This window comes from Thunnus thynnus, chromosome 9 (assembly GCF_963924715.1).
Source record: "Thunnus thynnus chromosome 9, fThuThy2.1, whole genome shotgun sequence".
NCBI lineage: Eukaryota > Metazoa > Chordata > Actinopteri > Scombriformes > Scombridae > Thunnus > Thunnus thynnus.
Genome location: NC_089525.1, coordinates 33,750,621 through 33,764,735, shown reverse-complemented (window position 1 = coordinate 33,764,735; position 14,115 = coordinate 33,750,621). Strand labels below are relative to the sequence as shown.

At 40.4% G+C, this 14,115-nt stretch overlaps 1 protein-coding gene across 1 annotated transcript in view; it reads left to right on the top strand.

Moving 5' to 3' along the window:
• Nucleotides 1–11,402: 11,402 nt before the first annotated feature.
• Nucleotides 11,403–14,115, top strand: part of mgat4b (alpha-1,3-mannosyl-glycoprotein 4-beta-N-acetylglucosaminyltransferase B) — a 105,720-nt gene continuing 103,007 nt past the window's right edge. The window contains exon 1 of the mRNA XM_067598209.1: nt 11,403–11,710. Within this exon, the coding sequence (XP_067454310.1) occupies nt 11,614–11,710 (97 nt within the window). The 5' untranslated portion in view covers nt 11,403–11,613. The remainder of the gene's footprint in view (nt 11,711–14,115) is intronic.

The window sequence follows — 14,115 nt, the reverse complement described above, 5'->3', positions numbered from 1 at the left end:
GATTTCATAATAACAAACTATAATAATTACTACATGTGCAAAATTATCTGATATCGTACTTTAGGTTAAGTAATCTGTGTCCTTCTGTTCTGATAAACAAATATAAACCGTGCTCTTTTATTCATTCACTGTTACTATAACACAGTGACACTCGTCTGTACTGATGGACGCAGCTCAACTGAGTCACAAACTTTTCTCCAAAACATATTTTGTTGTTTTCAGTGAAGCAGAAGTGAAACCTGAAACCTGTTGTCAGATCCTGTTTGCCTGTAAATGATTATTAATGTGTAAAGTGAAACTATTAAAGAGAGATTATAGAAGCTCATCTGGCTGAATGTGAAGTACAGAAAGTTGTTTTCTTTTTCATTCTTCTCTCATTGTTTTTGAGTTTAAAGATGTGAGACTGACAGTAACAACAATGAGGGAATATGTTGTCTATATGGAGCTGCACACTGCAACAACAGTTTAGTCTTTATTTCTACAAGTAAAACAATAAAATATAATGCATTCATATAAATGTGAATTTTAAATTTTTAAAACCAATATGGGTTTCTGAAGGCTTCTCACTACAAAAAGATAAATAGAATTTAGAAGAAAGAAAAAATAATTACGACAGAAATTAGCAGAACAAGACAAATTCCACAAAACAAAAACTTTGTCTCAGTGTTCTCTGAAATTAAAGCACAGAACAAATAAACAAGTAAAAATATTATAAATCTTTTTGTTTAACTAAATGTAATCAAAGCAGCTGATTTGCAGATATAACAGCCTGTCAGGTTGCTTTGCTTTCACCCTTCTGTCCAGTTCATCCCAAACCAGCTGGATGACTGTACTGGTTCCATGATCTGAAGCCGACTGTCTTGTTTTCTTCTTCTATGGTGGTTCTGACAGCCTGGAGGTTTGTTTTGGCTCGTTATCTCGCTGCAGGATGAACCAGCGAGGTGTAGATCAGAGGTGGTGATCAGGACTCTGGATCCAACAAAAGAGCCGCAGACCATCACGCCTCCTCCTCCCGACTTTTATACTGACTGAAGGTTTGTAAGTAATCAACTAAAGTTGGGAAACCTGCAGGAAGTGTTTCCATCAACATCCAAGGCTTCATTTACCTCCATTTCTGCAGACATGCTGTGAGTTGTTGACACATTACTTCATCCCTGAAATTTTACATTTACTTCAACATGATGAGACATTAAGTCATAATTATGAGATACGTGAAACTATACTGACACTGTGAGTTTCTTCTCCCTGCAGCACACTGATAAACCTGCAGGTGACGTACAGGAGGAGTTTTTGATAATCAGAAGTAAACACAGAGTTCATGTCCACATGTTCTCATCATAAACCAAACAGTATTAACGCTGCAGTTTGACTCAATAATGAAGCTGAGAAATGACTCAAAAAATGCTGCTGTAGAGTTCAGGAGCTTCTTAAAGAAACACACCAGTGACCTCTAATGTTCCTCTAATGTTCCTCTAATGTTCCTCTAATGTTCCTTTAATGTTCTGAGAAACACTACACTTCCCACAATCCACTGCAAAACACAACAAAACACTCCACCTGTGTTCCTGTAGGTGAAGGTTTGTGACGTCACAGTCGATCATCCTGCAGAGATGGACAAATATTCTTATTGTTACTTTTTTAATATCTGCATCATTCTTTATCAGTGTTTTGCTGCAGTTGTTTTTATATTTTGTGTTGTTGTTTGTTATTGTTGTATGTTGTTGTTTTCTACTCTCTCTACTCTCATTGAACTCATGATTATAAGTTCTGAAAGTGATAATTAAACAATTAAACTTGAAGCTGACAAAATGATCTAATGACACTCAGTTCATAATAAAAGTAAAGTTTATTTAAAGATCCCATCCAGACGTGTATAAGACATAAAAATTGTTTGTGCTACTTTTTTATTGCATTTATCTATATTCTTGCCTTTGATGCACAATTAAAATTTCTGACATACTTCAAATATAATAACAAAAGACCCTTTAACACTTTCTCTGCATTAAACATCAGCATGAGGCTTCAGTGTTTTGTTTAAAAGTAAAACTGATAATTATATAATTTCAAGTAGCAACATTTCATCTGAGTCCCAAACCGACTGACAACAACACAAAACGTCTTAAAATGTATTTAAATGATCTCATTTATTTGTAAGTTCATCACAATAAGGTCGATGTAAATGTTTTTTGAAAGCTGACGATTCTTCTTATTCATTGGTTCATTGTTTTTTATATCTACATTTAACTCAGACTTTATATAAATAAATATATGAGATCAGATTTATTCATTGCAAACATCAAACTTTAACATCTTAAAGTGAAAATGTGTTTTGTAGTTTTCTTACTGAATTGGCTTATTATTTATCTATTAATTAAACATGAATGTTAATAAACAGATCAACATTTATCTTCCTGCACTGTCAAATTTTATGTTCAGGTAACTTAATTTTCCTTTTATGATACTTTGATTACTGGAATATCTGGAAGAAAACTTGTCTTAATGGCTCACAGGAGGACTTAAGGAGTTGCCAGATGACTAACAACAAATAGGGAGGCTTACATTGTTAGTAGTTTTTAACAGACTACGCAAGATGAGAGGAGAGAGGACACTTCAAATGGTTCCGGAGAACCAGACACATGTCGAGGATCTAAAAGGCTCACAGGAGGACTTAAGGAGTTGCCAGATTACTAACAAATGGGAGGCAGTGTTTTACACTGGCTGTTTTCAGCAGCGGAGAACTACTGTCAGAGTAGTTTCAGCAGAAAGTTATGTTCGAGTTCGGAGGAGAGAGGATGCTTCAAAGTTGTTTCGTGAACATGCCGAGGAACTGGAGGAATTTTCTTGGTCCAACAGGATAATATTAGAGGAATTTGTAGCCAAAGAAAATGAGAACTGGGAAACACGGAGCATGGACCAGGACGATCTGAGAAGTGGCCAGAGGACTAATACGTGGACGGCCTGCAGGGCTTTGCAGTGGTTGGTTTCAGCAGCAGAGAACTATCAGCAGATGAGTTTCTGCAGACAAGGATGTTTGCAGATTTTGTCTAATTTTCAAGTAAATGGTACAGATAGAACATGGCAACATTTTCCCACCTACCAACACCTGAGCAACCATTAAAGATATCCTATAAAGCAACCAAACAGGAGATTTTACTCCTCCGTTTTTAAAGGAAATTCAGACTTTCAGACAGATAGAGGGACGCAGTAATTGTTATACAGTATATTGCACCAATAATGATGTTATATGGTAAAAAAGAGAAAAAAAGAAATTATGACAAAAGCAATATTCTTGTGTGGATTTTTGTGTTACTGCTTTTGCAATTTCCAACACAGTATTTCCACCTTTAAACCCTTAAATATATTTTCTTGTATACATTATCAACAGATATTGTATTGTACTCCCATATAAGGAGATGATAACTAAGCAAACTCCATCCTATGATGAAGAAGACTGTGAGATGTGGTCAGAGAGCCCCAGAAAAATAAATTTGCATTCTACACACCCAAGTCAAGATATTATTAATAATTCATAATAACACAATCTTAAACTGGAATCTTTCTACACTGGTCAAGACATAAAAATTCATATGTGTGTTACTAGCAAACTAAATAACTCACTTATAGAGATCCTACTTTTTAGCAGCATTAGATGAAGGTTGACCTTCATCAGAAGCCAGTGGTGGGGTGTCATCGTCAGACACATTCACATCTCAAAGCCAAAGAACAGCAGTCCAATTAAACATTTCCTGATGCTCATTTGACTCTTGGTGGCAACAGGCTCAATATATACGGATATATATATAATCCCTCTATCATGTCCTGTGGTCTCCTTACAGTTGGACGTGTCCTGAATACTTCTTGAAGGTGTTGTCCAGGAAGCATCCCGATCAGATCCCAGAATAACATCAACTAGCTTCGTTCTGACACAAAGGAGCAGCAGCTCTGCCCAAAGCTAACCCTAACCCTACCTACGTTCCTCACCCTTTCTCTAAGAGCAAACCCAATAATCCTGCTAAGCAAACTAGTTTCAGACAATTTTATCTTATTTTGTCAGTTACTATTACACCATATTTTGTAGGATATCATCCATAGCACATACCAACAGGTAGTATTTTCTCTTTGCACACTGCACCTGCTCACAGCGGCATCAAGGTCAAGTACTCGTGGCTGTGCCTGCCTCAGGTTGTCCCAAAGTTTAGCAGGAGGATCTTACTCCTCATAGGCTAATCAGTCTTCCATACCTGCCTTTTTCATGTGTGATATGTGAGATAAAGCTTGATAATATGCTGTACCAGACTGTCACGGTGACGAGGAAGCTAAACCTGAAGACAGAGCTCTACATATAGCCAGTCAACGTGCGCTCCAACGCTCACAGGTGTTTCATATAGTGATGGAAAGAATGTGATCGCAGATACAAGAGGCTGAAATGAGTTTTCTCCTCAGAGTGGTTCACCCTCAGAGAGCAAGGCGAGGAGCTCAGGCGGCCGGATGGATCTCGGAGCACAACCGCTGCTCCTTCACACCGAGAGGAGCCAGTTGAGGTGATTCAGGCATCTAATCAGGATGCCTCCCAGATGTCTGCTTGGGGAACTATTCGAGGCACCTTCGACCGGGGGGGAGACCCCAGGACGGACCCACAACACGCTGGACACACTGCATATTCTATTAGGCCTGGAAATGCTTCGAGGTCCTCCAGGTAGAACTGGAGGATGCAAACATTTAAGCTACCTTTCTTACTATACAACAGACCACCAACACTTTTCTCAGTATAGCCTTAGTAGGATTAACAAGAAAAAAGGCAATTAAACAAAAATGACAATGAAGAAAAAGGCTGCAGCTGGAGCAACATAATACATTAATCAAATAACCTGTAAAGTAGCAGCATGGCAGATAAGGAGCAATATTAACCGATATTAGCGATATTAACCGCGGCTGCAGCTGCTACGATGCTACCCGACAACATGCATCTGCAAGGGGATCTCTGATTGGTTGCTCTTTATAGGGTTCTGTCCCCATACGTCCATCTAATCGACAGGTCAAACAGGTCGATCAAATAAAGCTTCTGCATGACATCAACATGTGTCTTCACTGATTGAAATACAGACAGGATGTTACAACTGTGGAATATTTGGTGTGTTCATGAGCTTTTAAGCCGTAATGTGGAAACAACATGGACGCTAGAAAGAAGATGTGTTGTATTTTGTCCCAGACTTGTTGATGCACCACTAAACCACTAAATATTGCTTTATCTGACTAATCAGGGTTAATACTGATAAATCACTTTTCTAACTAATCTAGGATGTCAACTAACGGTTACAACCATAGTATAAATCACATGTGAGCAAAAGATTGATACATGAATTAATAAAAGGTTTCTTGTCATCAACCAAACATTTACTTTTGTCCTGCATGTTTCTGCATATATGACATCAAAGTCAGCAAGTTGTGCACCAAACTTTTCACAGATTTTCTGACTCGTTTCTCTGATTATTCCGAGACCACATGAATGCAGAGTTAGTTCACGTTGTAAATGAATCCACCAGCAGAGTGAACTTGCATATGTGTGATTGACTGACGCAGCATCTCACCAGATCACGTCACATCGAGGCTTGATTCAGCCTGAGGATGACTGATCTACAGTCAAAAACAGCAGAAAGGCCGTGAACACTGAAGGTAGAAGCTTTGTAAGAAGTCACATCCACCTGCTCACTTCCAGTATGTTCAGTCTTGTTATGATCAGTAATTTGCTCTACAGTCACAGTTAGTTTACATCTATTCTCATGTTTCTAATGTAAAATGTTACTTTACATATTACACATTGTTTAAAACGTCATGAGCTTTATGTGAATCAGATCTTTACAGCATTAGAAATATGGATTGTGGTCGACTGTGTTGGAAAATGCACATTACTGTTATATTTATCCCTCCGGTTTCTCTTGTAGATGCCAGTTTTTGTTTAGTTACAAGAATTGTTATGAGTGTTATATTTTAGCTAAAGGTGTATTTCATCTGTATTATATTAGACTTGTTCTAGACACTATTATTATTATCTTTCACTTTAAAAGCACGTTAAAAGCCAACAGCACTCAGGATGTTATCAAGTGGTTGCTTGAGTCAGTTCAGGTGGTTGATTAATAATAATAATAATAATAAGTATCAGTGTCAGATTAGATTGCATCAGATTAAATGTAGTTAGATTAGACTAGTTTGGATTATTTTAGGTTGCAGTAAGTGGTGTTATCAGGTGTTTCTAGATGGTTCTTTACTCACGACCCCGTTCAGTGACCTGTAACTCCAGTGGGATCACATCCAGAGAGGACTCATCTCCTGATGTTATCCTTCTGTTCTTCTCCTGATGTTATCCTTCTTCTGTTCTTCTCCTGATGTTATCCTTCTGTTCTTCTCCTGATGTTATCCTTCTGTTCTTCTCCAGATGTTATCCTTCTGTTCTTCTCCTGATGTTATCCTTCTGTTCTTCTCCTGATGTTATCCTTCTGTTCTGTTCAAGGTTTGACAGCAATCTGAACAAAGACGCCACAGACAATCTGAAGACACGTTTTAAAACACATTTTGTGGTGAATGAAACGACTCGACTCCCATACAAACCAGCAGGTCCAACAATCTGCTGCCTGATGTTCTCTGGACGGCAAAACAGATTATTTCACTCCCTCATCAGTGCTTGTCACATGCAAGAACTGAGACATGAACTTTATTTATCCTTTCTATCGATGCACTGCTGTGTGCTGGAAGAACAGCATTTGAGTTTGTTTGTGTGTGCAAATACACAAGAAAATGATTAAACTGCAACATCACTGCAGTTAAATCTTGTGCAGAAGAAGAAACTGTTTGTGTCAGTGTTTTACTTTGCTATCAGAGTCTTCCTCTCAAAGTCACTGAGTTTTACACAAGTTGTATGTGTTTCCCTCCTGTGACCAGCAGAGGTCAGTATAACAACAAACATCAGAGACAGTTTAATAAAAACAGACTTCACACCTCTCAACTTCCTCATCTGATTTAATTAAAACTACAGGAGAGAAGAAAGTCAACCCTCCCTTTGATAGAGGACTAAAACTCCTAGGATAGATTGCTTTTTAACTAAAAGCATAAAATTGATTTATTTATATTATTTTATTTGCAAACACATAAAACTGCATAAAATCTAGATAATGAAAAATCAACAGATGTGTCAGAGGTTCAACAGACCTCCCTCGACTTAAAGAGAAAGACAAACATTAAAAAAAAGGGGAAACAAATTAAATTCTTTATAAAACTGTATTATTATGATGTTTTCTTAAGCTGTTAAAAGGTTGTTGATCTCAGTGGCTGGACTTTAGTGTTGGTCATGGTGGGAAAAATGATGTTAACCGTTATAGATTGGTTCTGCATCCAAGAAGCTGCAAAGAACACAACTATGGGAAGCTGCAAGGGTCACAATTCATCTCAATTTTAAACGCCATCAGGTGTGTGTAGCCGAATGTGAAGCAGTCGGGATGACATGATGAATCTGAGGCCATGATGCTCTGCTGGTCAAAGGTGGACTGTTCCCTCTGGGTTTTGAGTGAGTTGCTGCCTCGAGTGGAGGAGTTCAGGTATCTCTGGGATCTTGTTCACAGTGAGGGTGAGACGGAGCGTGACGTTGACAGGCGGATCGGTGCAGCATCAGCAGTAATGTGGACGTTGTGATGAAGAAAGAAGAAGAGCAGAAGGCAAAGCCCTCAGTTTACCAGTAGGTCTTCCTCCCAACCCTCACCTGTGGTCACAAGCTTTGGGTAGTGACTGAAAGAATGAGATCACGGATACAAGCAGCTGAAATGAGTTTCCTCCGGAGAGTATCTGGGCTCAGCCTTAGAGATCAGATGAGGAGCTCGGAGTAGAACCGCTGCTCCTTCACATTGAAAGGAGCCAGCTGAGGTGGTTCGGGTACCTGGTTAGGATCCTCCTGGACGCCTCCCTCCGGAGGTGTTCCAGGCACATCCAGCTGGTAGGAGACCCCGAGGCAGACCCAGAACATGCTGCAGGGACTACATATCTCTCCTGGCCTGGGAGCGCCTCGGGGTCCCCCAGGAGCAGCTGGAGGGCGTTACTGGGATGAAGGATGTCTGGGTTTCTTTACTCAGTCTGATGTGACCTGGTGGATGGATAATAATATATTCTGTTGTCTTATTTAGCTGAAAAGCACACGAACCAGATTGGTATTTTTGTCTTTTAGTTAATTTAAATGTAGATTTTTATTGTTGTTTACATGTTTAAAAAGTAAAATTTAAAACTGTGAAGAAAAATTTGAGGAATGATACCAGTTAAACCAACAGTCAGGAGCCCAAATGAACATTAAAGCTGTTTTTCTTGCTGTAATCATTCCTCCTGTTCATACTGACCATTAGAAGATCCCTTCATAATGACCTTACAATGGAAGTGATGGAGGACAAAATCCACAGTCCTCCTTCTGTGTAAAAATGTGTTTCAAAGTTTATCTGAAGCTAATATGAAGCTTCAGCGTCCAAATGAGTCAAATCAAGTAGATATCTTTCAACGTTACAGTCTTTTTACTGCCAAAGTTCCTCTTTTTGTTACTATACTTCCACCTGCAGCTCAACAGGGAAACACTGTCCGAGGAAACACAAAGAGGGAATTTGATGCTAAAAAGACTGTAAATGTGTCAGATATCCACTTGATATGACTAACTCAGACTGCTGAAGCTGAATATAACCTTCACATCAAAGTTTAAATGACTGTGTGGACACCACTTCCACTTTCACTTCCATTGAAAGCACATTTGAAGGATCTTTTAACAGCCAGTATGAACAGGAGGAATGATTACAGACACCTGACTGCTGGTTTAACACACTGGAAACACTAATGAAACATGTTAGTTGATGTCTGACATTAAACCATCATGAGACTTTTATTCTGATCCTGATTTACAGACAGAATCACATCGTCCTGAGGTTTGATGCTGACCAGCAGGTGGCGCCGCAGACTGCTGGATTCTCACTCAACATGAATCAAACTGTGACCTTTACTTCACAGCCCTCAGCTGATCCACAGTTACGACTGAATTCACAAGAAACAAACACTGTGAACAAGAGACAGAAAGCACAGACAGAGACGGAGACGAAGCAGCACCAAACGTCTGATTTAGGAAATGAAGAATGTTTCGTTGATTCATTTCTTTGTGTTTTAATCATCAGTATTCATACAGTGCACAAAACATGAAAAACATGACATGAGAATGAACTTTTACTGTGATAAACTGAGATATAATATATATATATATATATACTACTCTTATTGTAGAAGCAACACGAATCAAAAACTAAAAGTATACAGATATATGATATACACAGATATATAAGTAAAATTGCATTTAAGACAAACAAAAACAACTAAAATAGTTAAACGAATAAAACAGAAAATTAAGTGAAGTCAAGAAAAGATGGTGTACAGTTTGATAGATAGATAGATAGATAGATAGATAGATAGATAGATAGATGGATAGATAGATAGATAGATGGATAGATAGATAGATAGTTGGATGGATATTTTATTAATCTCAAAGGGAAATTAAAGAATTAAATGGATGCAGATGTTATTTTTCTATTGATAGTGAGTTTAACTGGCTGACAGATGCTTCAGTATCAGAATTTCTCCATATTTGATGTGCAGATAAAATATATCATCTCATCTTCTCACAGTTTAAAGGATCATTCTGCTGATTTTCTGTATTTCTCTTCATGTTTGGATCCAAACCATCGAGTATTGTGTGTGTGTGTATTAAAGCCTGATATATCTCCAGAGAACAGAAGAGACTGGAGCATGTTGATGAATTCACAGCCTTTAACTGTGCAAACAGACGTTTTGACACTACTGTGTCTTCATCAGAGTCAAAGTGAACTGAAGACACAGTTGTGTTGAAACGTTGGTCTGTTTGCACAATTAAAGGCTGTGAATTCATCAACATGCTCCAGCCTCCTCTGTTCTCTGGAGAAGCAGCTGATTCAGCTGCATTCTGCTGGAACATGTGCAGAGAATCCTGTTTCAACCTGATATATCTAATTCCTCTGTGCAAACAAACACTACTGCATCAAATTACTATAAATTTAAATTACTAATGTTTTTCGTAAATGTACAATGAAGGTCAAAGTCCAGAGGTTGTGATCTGCAGCACAACAAGCTAGTGAAGCTGTAAACAGAACCGTGTTCCTGCACATGCTCAGTAGCGTCTGTCTTACACAGAACTACTCTCCAGAGACTGAAAACATGATGCTGTTATTAGTGTTTGGAGCCGTTTCTAAACAAACAAACATGACCAAACTCTTCATAATGAAGGAACATGTGACCCAGTGCAGCGGTGTGACTCACTGACGTGTTTTTAATCAGATATCAGACTTTGATACACACACAATACTTGTTAGTAGATCAGTTCATTGTTGGTTTGGATCCAAACATGAAGAGAAATATAGAAAAAAATCAGCAGAATGATCTTTTAACAGTAAATATAAACATAAGTTGGGGCACAAAGGAAGATCTTAATGAACTGTTCTCATTTCTTGATAACAGGACGTTTCCTTTCATCTTCACATTTAACACTGATCTGAGACGTTTAGACTGAATCATATACTACTGTATATTATAGTATATTACTGTAATAATATACTACATCCAGAGGAATACTTAGTATGTCGTCTGCACATCGTTTTGTACATGAATCGTTGCATTTGTGACAGTTTTTAGCTGAGGCTTGTTGTGTTTAACGTTGGGACAAAATAACCATATTTTAGTTTTGGGTAAATAACTCAACAGTCATATAATAAACATCACTGACGCTGGTTCAAAACAAACCGCATGTTGCATCAGTGCTCTATTGTTCAAAACTGGGTACAAATTTGACTCAACAAATATGTTTCCACTCTGCTTTTTATATTATTTCTTTTTCTGCTCTTTTCTGTTCCTGCTGGTTGGTTTATGGCTGAAATGTCTCTTCTCACTGCTGTAAATGTTTTGAATGTTTCACGTCCACACGGCTCCACATTTGAATAAAAATTTATATTTTATCTTAGAAAAAAAAATTGATTATTTGCTGCTGCGTGTGAGTCTTATTATCCAGGTCTGGAAATTTGCTCCACAGTTTAAATAAAGATGATGATGATAATGATAGTGATGATGATGATTATTATTATTATTACTATTATTATTATTATGTGAACTGTCACTTTCTCGGCTCTCCCTCTCTCTTCATATCTCTCTGTATGTCTCTGTATGTCTCTCTACCTGTGTGTGTCTCCGCCCTCCTCTCTCCCTCTCTCTCTCTCTCTCTCCCTCCCTCTCTCATGTCGCCTCTCTCTCTCTCTCTCTCCCTCCCTCTCTCATGTCGCCTCTCTCTCTCTCCCTCTCTCTCTCTCTCTTCAGTCTCGCTGCTGCTGCTCAGACGGTAACAGCTCCGCCCGCCTCTCTCTCTCTGTCACCGCCTCTGTGTGTGTGTGTGTGTGTCTCTCTCAGCGCGTCTGTCTACCTGTCTCTCTCTGTCTACCTGCCTTTCCCCCCCTCCCTCCATCCCCCCTCCTCCGTCCCTCTCCTCCCCCCTCTCGGTGCGGACATGCTCCCGGGGCTCCGGAGATGAGGCTCCGAAATGTCTCCTTCCTGACGGTCTTGTTGTTCGGGCTGTGCGGGCTGGTCTCCCTGTCCTGGTACACCGCCTTCAGCAGCTCCAGAGGTAAGACCCGCTCCCGGGGAGGGGGGGTGTTCGGTTTGTCATGCTCGACACGCCGGAGGGGGCTCTTCACAAACAGCTCGGTTTGGTTTTGTTGCAGCTTTGTGTTTTTTGGATGTTGCGGGAGAGAAAAAAGAAGCACATGATGGTGTTGATGTGAAGCTGCAGGATTCAGATTCTCCTGCTGGAGGTAAAGGGAGCGCTTGGTTTGTGATGCATTGCATGTCAGTTAAAGAGGACAGGGTCTAGAGGAGGAGGGGTTGGTTTGATTTGGTTGCAGCTTCACTATGTGTTGCAGAAAAAAAAAAACCACAAGATGCTTCTGCACCCTGAAGTGATGAAGGAAGGGAGCGTTTGGTTTGTGATTCCAGCTGAAGAGAGGAGGGTGGGTTTCATTTTTATTGCTGCTACACTTCATGTCACAAGAAAATAAACAGAAATGATGCTTGTGGATGTGATGGGAAGCCCCAGCTCATGAGGTAATGAAGGGAGCGCTCGATTTGAGATGCACCACATGCTAAGGGAAGAGGGTCTACATGGAGGAGGGGTTAGTTTGATTTTTATTGCAGCTTCACTTTGTGTTACAGAATAAAAACACAAGCATGTGAAGCTCTTGAGGTGATGAAGGGAGCGCTTGGTGTGTGATGCATCACATGCCAGGGGAGAGGGTCTTAAATGGAGGAGGGCTTTTGGTTGCAGGCACACTTTGGATGAGATGATGGTCGTGCAGGTCAGGTAATGAAGGGAGCGCTTGGTTTGTGATGCACTATATGTCAGCCTGGAGTGCAGATGGAAGGTGGAGATAGAGAAGGGGTTGGTTTGATTTTGTTGCAGCTTCACTTTGTGCTTGTGGATAGAAAAAAACATCTTCCTGTGTATGTGAGGAGAAGCTCCACTTCATGAGGTAGTCAAGGGAGCGCTTGATTTGTTATACATCACATGCTGAGAGGAGAGGGTCTAAATGGAGGAGGGGTCGGTTTGATTCAGTATCAGCAACACAGAAAAGAGAAATACTGCTTGTGCAGGTCAGGAAATGAAAGGAGCGCTTGGCTTGTGATGCACTACATGCCAGCTCGGAGTCTAGATGGAGGGAGGAGATAGAGGAGGGACACAAATCTCGATGCTTGTGTCCGTCAGAAGACGCTCCAACAGAGAGGAAATAAAAGGAGCGCTTGGTTTGTGATGCACCACATGCCAGCTATGGGGTAGAAGGGGGCGAGAGACAGGGTTAGTTTGATTTTTGTTGCAGAATAACAAACATGATGCTTCTGAGATAATGAAGGGAGCGCTTGGTTTGTGTTGCACTACTGCTGGTTTGGGATCTAGATGGAGGAGAGACGACGGGTCGGTTTGAGTTTGTTGCAGAAAATTGTGTTTGATTTCAGATACATCACGTGCCAGCTGAGAGATGGGAGGTAAAGAAAGTGAAGAGAGGAGGGGATGCTTGATTTTGTTGTAAAAAAGAAATAAAAATAAAAAAACAAGATGGTAATCGAGGGAGCGCTTGGTTTGTGATGCAGTAGGGAGATGAGGAGGTGGAGGTCTGATGTGGTTGCAGCACCACTTTATGTTTTGAAGGCTGTAACTGCTCTTGAGGTAAAGGGAGCGCTTGGTTGGTGATTCCCTACATGCCACCTAAGGCAAGCTGCAGCTCCTGAGGTAATGAAGGGAGCGCTTGGTTTATAATGCAACACATGTCAGTTAAGGAGAGAGGGGTGGTTAAGTATATTAGACAGCGGGGAGGTGTTGCAGCTTCAGCAGAGATTCAGGGGTGTCAAAGGGGGCGTTTGGTTTGTGATGTATGATATGCCAGAGGAGAGGAGTGTTGTTGATGAAGGAGAGAATCCTGAGCTGCTACAGAGGTGAAAAAGGAGCGCTTGGTTTGTGATGTGGTACAGAGCCAACAGGGAGGTGTTGACGTGGCTGGAGGACAAAAGAGAGTTTTTGGACTTTTTTTTTTTTTTTGCTGTTTTGGTGGAACGAATCATCTTTTCGGGCTGAGAGTTGGGTGGAGCAGCTTCCAGAGAAAAAGGAGCGCTTAATTTATGACGCATTATAAACCCCGGGAGGGAGTTAAGAGCAGAAAGGTTTTGTGTTGGTCTGTTGCTGCAGCGTGGTCACCTGTGCCAGAGCAACACCTGACATGTGGATGTTTACATCCAGGTAAAGTGCAGGCTCCTCTGTCAGCCGCCCCAGGAGTACGGGAGCGCTTGATTTGTTGTGCATAACATTTTAACATAACAGGCCTGGGAGGGAGGGTTTTGTGTTTTGTGTGTGTTTGTGTTGAGCTGTTTTGCATTAAGCTGTGTGTGTGTGTATGTGTGTGTGTGTGGGTGTTAACAGCTGTCAGCTGCAGTTTTGGGTCCTTGGGAGCGCTTGGTTTGTGGCTCCCTACAGCCTGGGATGGA